Below are 8,911 nucleotides of genomic sequence, written 5' to 3' on the forward strand. Positions count from 1 at the left end.
GAGAAAGAGTCCAACAATTCACACGGCAAATCTCTTCTAATGGGCTCATCAAACTGAGCACTTTCTGCAACTTTCAGTGAAAATGTTGCAAAGTCATCTGCTGACAGTGAAGTAGCTGCGTAACTGGTGGAGGATTGAGAAGAGACGTGAAAGTTGAAAAAGGTTTTCTACTGTCAGCTGCGCTCTCAATTTTGCTCTGATAGAATGTCTTTTTTGCAAGTGTAACAGTGAATGAAAAAGGTGATAGCAAAGACTGGTAGTTACAAAGATCATTTCCATCTCTGGATTTACGTCATTTTCTCTCAGCAGCTCTAAGTATTACTATTATTATTAATATAATAATATAATAATAGTAACACTATATCTAGCCGAGTGATAAAATAGTATTTTTTATAATTCTATCACCTTTATGGAACTATCTTGTTTCTTATATCAATTAACATTTGTCAAAATGTGTTTAATAGGGAAAAAAACTCTAGCTTAGCCAAAAGTGTAGCCCCAAAAATTCGTCATTTTGGGGATATTATTGAATTTATATTGAGTTTGTCTAAATGTCATATGTTTTATTCTGTTTAATTTATTTGAACTGTATTTTAACCTGTAAGAGGTTTATGTTTGAAGGAAATTTGATGATTTCTGATATTTGACAAATATCTGACAAAATTATAATTTTTTATTAATTTAAAATTGTTAGAAAAATACTTAGGGTTTTTAAATCATCAGTTAACCTCTGTTAAATATGTATTTGATAGAAAAGGACAGTTATTTGCTAAAATGACACTGTTCTTACCAGAAATGTCCCCATAGCATAGCAAAAAGTGTGTAAAAATGTGCCATTTTGGACAAAATTCAACATGCCCCAAGTTTTAATCTGTTTCAATAGGGATTCTGACCAGGAATCCATGGAGAAAACTTTGACCAAAAAATAGGCCTAATATTTCCTGCAGATGACCTGTCTAAATGTGGCAACCCTAACAACAGTCAATAATGTGACCCGATTTACAGTGAAGTGGTTTTCACCCCTTTGGACACTCTTGATTTCGTCCTTGAAGTATTCATGGAGGTTTGCTAACCATTTTACTGCAGTGTCTAGCCGGTGGTAGCATCCAGCTTGGGCTATCAGCTAGATAGCTAGTTCAAAAGTTTAAGTACTTAATGAGGATATACAGGGCTTTTTATGCCTCGACTAAGTTGATGTTGCCTATACATGCACACAATTCAATTCACAATTCAAACAACAATTCATGTTCATAGAAACAACAAGGTCACTAAAACATAATATATTTTATACCTGCGTTGCAGCACGTAGGCTAATGTTAGCAGCATTATAATGACATTCTAATGTCTGAAAGTATAATGATTAGCCTATCGGCTACCTGAAAAGTTATGTGTTTCAACTAGCATTTACAGTGTTCTATTTGATGGTGTATTAGCCCTGACTAAGTTCGTGTGATATATAAACCTCAATCCTTGTTGATACAAGTACTAATGTTCGTCTAGAAAGTTTTTATTCACATTAAGATTTTCGCCATAGGCAGTAAAAGACTCCGCCATCTTGGTCAGGGATTTTCGCTGAGAAAGTTTACGCACTATCAACCAATCAGAGGCATCACTGTGGGATTGTTCAGGATTTTGGGTAATGAAGTACTTATCCAAGACATTGCAAATAAAAGACATTTATCTCAAAACATGGTTGGTGCCCCTTGAATTTTCGCCCTATATATGAGCATATACAATTGCGTAGTACAGCCATAGCTGGTTTTAAGTCTACCATGTATGGTTACGTTTTTATAACCTGACCCTAGCCAGATGAATGTTGTTCCGCTTAGCTCCGCCTAGCTTCACTCACATCCATCTGGGACCTCTTCCATTGAGAGTGATTTCTCCAACCAACTTTATGGTTTAGCCAATCAGGACGCAGGGCGGGAGTTTCATAGATGTGACATAGCGTAGAAGCGACTGTGACTCTGTTATTAGTGTCACGGGTTGGCTTTGATGTGAGTGGTTGAAGTAGCACGTCAATAGATGACGGACAAGTGGCTTATTCAATCATATGCAAGCATTTTTTGATTAGGCCCAGCCTTCTGAAGCAACACTTCAATGGATCGGTTCCAGATGGATGAGTGGAGCTAGGCGGAGCGAAATTCATCTGGCTATTGCCAGGTTAACGTTTTTATGGCTTATACCCCAATTGTCAATGGAGAAATTGTATTGAATTCTTACTTCTGGAATCGGCTGTGACTGTGATGCTCTATACTGTTGGAGTTCCTTAGGCCGACCCAAGCCAACTTGTGATGTCATCGTAATTGATTCGGCCGCCATATTGGATTTAATCAAAAACACGAACAAGCTTTTGCAGGTCACAAATTTCAGCGGATCCTCACCAAAATTGGCAGAGACAATTTTCAGACCATGCCTTATCAGTACATTTCTTCCTGGAACAATTGACAGAAGCATTCAGCTGTAACAGCCAATTGAAATTTGTGGCGAAGCCGCCAAACAGGAAGTGAATTTATATCTCTGCAAGGTTTTCTCTTATCAAGACTAAACTTTTGACCACTGTGTGGCGCTATAATCATAGGAAGTAGATTCATATATCTCAGCAATGCTTACACATATCGAAGCCAAACTTGGTACATGGACTTGAGACCCCATCCTGAGGACGGACAATAAATTTGGAGTCTTTTGACCACTAGGGGTGTGCTATAATCACAGGAAGTAGGCTCATATCTCAGCAATGCTTTCACATATAGAAACCCAACTTGGTATATGGACTTGGGACCCCATCCTGAGGACACACAATACATTTGGTGATCTTTGACCTCTAGGGGGGAGCTAGAGATACAGGAAATTAGCTCATATCTCAGCAACGCCTTTACGTATCGAAACCAAACTTGGTATATGGACTCGGGACCCGCTCTTGAGGATGCACAATACATTTGGTGTACTTTGACCACTAGGGGCGCTATAATTAGGAAGACTTTTTCGTATCGACACCAAACTTGGTACGTTGATTCGTGAGCACATCCTAAGGACCCACAATTAATTTGGTGTGCTTTGACCACTAGGGGTGCTATAATTATCAACACTTTCACCGATTTAAACCAAACTTGGTATGTGGACTTAGGAGTATATCTTGAGGACACACAATAAATTCAGTGACCCTCGAATCTAGTCCAGTCCAATCCAATTCAATCCAATCAAGTCCAATCCAATCCAATCTAACACAGCACAGTCAAGTCCAGTCCAGTCCAATCCAATCCAAACTCCTGCTCAACTGCTTTACTGCTTGGCCCTCTCATTGCTGCTTCCAGCTATATTTGCCATTGTGATTGTCACATGTTGATATGTAAAAGACCCTCAGTAGACCAGCTAATTTTCCTGCAGAAATAATCAGAGGGCCTACAACCCTGTGACTGTGTGTATGTGTGTGTGTGTGTGTGTGTGTGTGTGTCTAGTACTCCCCCACTCATCACATTAATCATGTAAATTCAAATGAATGCTACTAAAGTAACCAGACAGCAGTCAATCTTCACCTATGATCTTCACTGTCTGGTATGGGAGCTCTGACAGTCGCACCAAGAGGAAATTAGAGAGAGTTGTCACCAAAGCCTCCAACATCACTGGTTGTGACCTTCCATCAGTCCACTCTCTGTATGCTGAACGCAGTTTGAACCGAGCATCCAAGATCATCAGGGACGCCTCACATCCGAGCCATGATCTCTTCCATCTTCTGCCCTCTGGAAGACACTATAGATCTCTGAAGACAGGAATGACGCGCTTCAACTTCAACAACAGCTTCTACCCTTCCGCAATTAGACTTCTGAACTCCTGATGATTTGCAACTCTACTTATTTATTTATATTTATTTAATTTATCCCCTCCCGCTATTAACCCCCCCCCCCCCCCGCCAAACGGACTGAGCTACAAAAAATACCACCAACATTGTTGTGTGGCAATTAAAGTTTCTTTTCTATTCTAGTTTATTCACTCTGTCAAGCTCAGTGAGCTGGTCTGGATGATGAACTAGTGTATATTGCATTATTAGAATAGAGAAAGGAGAAATGTGGAATGATTGTCGTAATCTGCCATCGGTTTCTTCTCGGCCACACAGGTACAGTATCTTGTTTGTCAAGTCCAACATTAACACAACACTAGAAACTCTAAAATATTAATGTGACAAGAACATTTTCATTTTTGTGCATTTTTATTTTAATCTTTGGTTGTATATGTGTGAGTATCTATTTATTGTAAATTCATGAAAACAGCTGGAACATCCCTAAGATCATCCTGTCGGTGTAAATTGTACAGAACATATCATCCAACAAGTCAGAACCATATCCACGCCAGATCAGAGCCAAATTTAAGAGAGATAATTTAATTAAGTCCTAGTTGTTTACCAGCTTAAGTTAAGAAGATTGAAAAAAATCAACCAAAATATCAAATACAATCAACTGAAAAATATAAAATGATAAAACTATTTGATCTGAAGTTCACACGTATTCTCAGGAGCGTGTCACGGTTTTGTTTGAGTGTAGTTTGAATTCTATAACCACTCATCTTTCTTCAGCTGTTGAGTGACATACTGGCAGAAGCACACACTACCTTCCAAGTGGCCGTGTGAGCTGGTCATGTCGAAGGGGAAGTGCCTTTTGGCTAAACAGCGGGCATACCCTGGCGAGAAGAGGAGCAGGGCCCTTTGAAACATCTCGTTGGCAAGGGCAGGCTCCTGGAAAGTCTCATTAAACATGAGCTTGCATCCATCCAAAGATACATACACGAGGCACAGTTTGGTTCGTGACTCACAGCCCATGAGGACCTTCTCCTCAGCAAGAGCAACATTAGCCTGACCAGCGCACTTCTGCATTTCACATGTTTTATTAGTCTTCATTTCTTTTTCGCACAAAAGCTACCATTGATGCTACCATTAAACCAAAAGGCACTAGAACAGCAAACACAAGTAACGGCACAGATATCACAGACAGTTTGTTTGTTTGAGAAACACTGTTAATATTCCTGATTGCTGCAATGTACTTCTCCTCATTGCGTAGTATTAGACGCAACTGATCTGGAACGCTCTCACTGAAGAGACCTGCTTCCCACTCGTAGAGGCCTTCCCCCTCATTCACAGCTGAGAGAGGCTGCAGAGCTTTCCCATTGTAGACAGAGGGAGGCTGGTAAGGCACCACACTGGAACCTTGCATCTGGTTATTGGGTGTGCAGAGAACTTTCAATAGTTTACTGTGGAAGTCAGGGTCTTTAGCATCCAGATATGTTATGTGGCAGAGATGCAGCGGGATGGTGATGTCAGGTTCGAGTAGCACCGGTACCAAAGGCTTGCGCTCCAGGCAATCTCTGAACAGGGACAAGTTGGCCTCCAGCAGACACCAGCGACTCCTCACAAAGTCCTGACTGAGGACAAGAAGCACTTTCTGAGATTTCTGAATGCAGTTTGTCATGTTCTCCAGGATGCTGCAGCCAGGAACAAAGTCTCTCTCATGGTAGCAGGTCAGTAGACCACACTGAGGAGATTCTAGCCAGGTAATGAGTCTTTGTGTCCACAGCTGAGTCACAGCTGCTGTAGCTGATAAAGACATGAAAGTGATCTCTGTCTGTCAGCTCTGGGGGTGATGGACGTCCCCTAAAGAACCAAGTGGCGGAGTGATGAACTGAATATCTCCTGAGGCTATGTCCATCCTGGAAGAAAAGCAAAACAGTCTCAGTCATTTATGCTATACACTGGACCAGCAATACGTCAAACACAGATAATTCTCAGCAATCATACTTTACATGTAGTTTACAGTGTTACGATCAGCTCAGAGTCGAGCAGTCTGACTTTATCCAGTGTTAAGGTGTCTGGGGAAACATGAAATAGCATATTTCAGTAGATAAGGCTCATTTACATAGCCAACTTACAATAACCTTAAAAAAAAACCTGACTTAATTGTAATATTCAGCTGTGGAAGTTTTGTGGGGATATGCATTAGTTATTGTAGTCTAAACCTATCCGTAGACGTATAATTTGCCTTATTCACCCGGCGGCCAGCACGAGGCTAAAGGGTACACTTGCCATTACACCTCAGTCCAGCAGATGGTGGTGGCAATGCACTCCGTTTGCAAACTGCCAAAAAAAAAAGCTCCCCGAAAAAGAAGGGTTCATTGGCCTGCTCTTCTTCTTTAGTAAGTTTTTTTCAGGTGTAATATGGTGATATAACACAAAAGCTACCCCAAATGCAATGCTATCACATATTGTCTAATGCAAGGGTGGTATACCGTTCTTGTCAAAAATCACAATGAGACTTATGTCCCTCAAATGGTACGATTCACCAAAATTAGGGGGTCTGGCTCAAGGACTATCAGACACAAGCAATTCAACCATGACTTTGCTTGTGATAGCCTAGCCTACTTCTGTCAGTAAACTGGATAGAGCAAAAATTAGCCTGTAGCCTAATGGTCGTCTAAATACGATTTACACAGAGATAACTCTCACCTCAACCTTATTTTGTCTTTTTAGTCAAGTTTGCTCAAAGATTTAATGTGTATAACCCCTTTTCCCTCCACACGTCGATGCAGCACTGTTAGCTTCGACTCAATAAGCAGTCTGGGAGCGGGGACGTGTTAGGCTAGCAATTCAAAGAAGGCTACCCGGATGCACTGTTCTAGGCCTATTGCTTTCACTTTCAGTAAGGCCTCGTACAGATATACAGTAGGACTCAACAAGGAAGACAAGAATTTCTTTGAAAAAATGCAAGACAATGGTCAAAATCTTATAACGATCTTAAATCCCATCTAGGAAAAACAGACAAAAACATACATTTGATGTTCCCTTTCCACTGGTCAAACAGACAAGAAAGGTCAGAGTACAGAGAGAATAAACCAGGCTAAGGTAACTTAGCCAGGTGACTGGCAAAACTCACATGGTAAATTCAGACTTGGGTAGCAACAAAAGACCAAAGATTCACGCAGAACTTCCAAGATGTTACATACAATTTCAGAAATCCAAAAATACAGGCATTAGTCCAACAGCAAAGTTCCAACAAAACAAGCTTCACAAACACAATGTGAAAGGCTATACAAATCTGTCCAAGACTTGCCCCGGCAATCATTAACAGTTATTGATGATGAGGTGATAGGTAACAGGTCTGCTGGAGTATGTGATTGGCCACCGCCCTTGTTTGTCATCTCTGGGATCAAGGCAAGAGGTAAAACCTGTACTGGAGAAAACATGGACTAGCAAGTAGAGTTAGGCTAATAAATTGGTGTGGTTTTGACAATCAGAAAAGCAATATACTGAAATAGTTTAATGATGTGAAGTCAAGTGCGCTTCTATGGGTCTGGTGTGTGTGCGCACAGTTTTTATTGATGAGTCGGAGTGACAAGTGCTGCGCATGCCCAGGGCATTATAATGCATGCCCAGGGCATTATAAAACTTCTCGCTCTTAGGCCTACATACGGCGCTGAAATGGTGTATTTGGCTGTCTAAATTCGAATCATATCATGCTAGGGGAGAAATCGTCGGACATCAATTATTTTGTTATTCAGCACCCCTGGTCAAAAATATGTTCCTGCGCGCCTGTAGATATCTTTGCGTGTTGGCACAAGCAGTAGCCTGTAGGCTAAACTCACATGCTAAAAACAATAAGTCATGTATAATGGCAAGCGTGTTTGCCACTTTCCAGCGTCTGTCTGACGTTTTAAACTAGCACTGCAAGTGCATCAAGAAAGGTCCCGCCTTAGACAGTCATAATGGCCAGCCGTAGACTAGGATTTTGGGGTGGCACCTGGGGTAGCCAATCGAATTTCAAGGGTGGCCCGTGCCACCCCTCTGGCTCCGCCCCTGGCACACGCACACACACACACACACATCCACACATCACCGCCAAAGCTTCTCACCCAGTGAAAAAAGTGGCTTAAGGTTTTGCACCTGCCCCTCTCAGTGGGGGCATTTTCACCACTTCTCTCCATTACCTTTTCTCCCCACGGCAACGAGAATGAGAGAGAGAGAGAGAGAGTGAGAGATAGAGAGAGAGTGAGAGAGAGCGCCTTGTCTCCTGATACACAAAGCCCCGGGATCTTGTCTGCATGTTAACAAACTGCAGGTCCAGCCTTGTCCCCCTGACCGTGGCGTGAGTCGTAACGTGACCACCTCTCCGGGCGTGAGTCGTAACATGACCACCTCTCAGGGCGTGAGTCGTAACATGACCACCTCTCAGGGCGAGTGACAAGAGGATGTGTCACCCTTTTTATGTCCGTGGGAAGTAATGACGATGATGTATATGATCCCATACAATTATCCCCCCCCCCCCCCCCCCCCCCCACACACACACACACACACACCATTGTGGGGCCTAACGTCTAAGATGTCTCATTTATGCAGACAGTTCTCCGAGGCACTCGGAGCAGAAAAGCTTGCAAATGATAATAGTTTATTGTTGTGTGCGCATGGCAGCGGGGGCCAGAAGTCATCACATCGGTGGGTAGGTTGGCCAAGGGGCGCTGTAGCACCGCCCGCCGCCGCGCTCAGCTAGAGAAGCCGCTCTCAGGAAATCACAAATGTCATTAGCGAGAGCTGAGCTGCGTGGGAGGCTAATGGTGCTTAATGGATGCACAGATATCTGGGGCTAGTCCGGCCTGAACGCTCCCTCTCTCTCTCTCTCTCTCTCTCTCTCTCTCTCTCTCTCTCTCTCTCTCTCTCTCTCTCTCTTTCTCTCTCTCTCTCCCTCTCTCTCTCTCTCTCTCTCTCTCTCTCTCATGAGCGCACTGTCTTCATCCTTCTTTCTCTCCTGTTGTTCCTCATCTGCAGGGAAACATTGATGAAATGTCAGCAGAACGCCTCTGCATCATCTTGAGTATTCTCAACACGCTTCTCTACAACTCAACTCTCAACTTTGTCTTTCCTCTGTTTTTTTCT

General features: G+C 42.5%; 1 protein-coding gene across 2 annotated transcripts; it reads right to left on the reverse strand.

Annotated features, from left to right (window-relative positions):
* Positions 1–4,207: 4,207 nt before the first annotated feature.
* On the reverse strand, positions 4,208–7,075 carry LOC121707340. 2 transcript variants are annotated; one of them, XM_042089830.1, is made up of 2 exons: positions 6,918–7,075; positions 4,208–5,697 (listed from the first exon to the last, which is right to left on the reverse strand). In XM_042089830.1, the coding sequence occupies exon 2, from the start codon at positions 5,595–5,597 to the stop codon at positions 4,881–4,883; it is 717 nt and encodes a 238-aa protein (XP_041945764.1). In that variant the 5' UTR covers positions 5,598–5,697; positions 6,918–7,075; the 3' UTR covers positions 4,208–4,880. The 2 variants fall into 2 exon arrangements, with proteins under 2 accessions (XP_041945764.1, XP_041945765.1); XM_042089831.1 differs by having other exon boundaries at positions 6,988–7,042.
* Between the last annotated feature and the right edge of the window lie 1,836 nt (positions 7,076–8,911).

The sequence above is a fragment of the Alosa sapidissima genome, chromosome 4 (genome assembly GCF_018492685.1).
Source record: "Alosa sapidissima isolate fAloSap1 chromosome 4, fAloSap1.pri, whole genome shotgun sequence".
Classification (NCBI taxonomy): Eukaryota; Metazoa; Chordata; class Actinopteri; order Clupeiformes; family Clupeidae; genus Alosa; species Alosa sapidissima.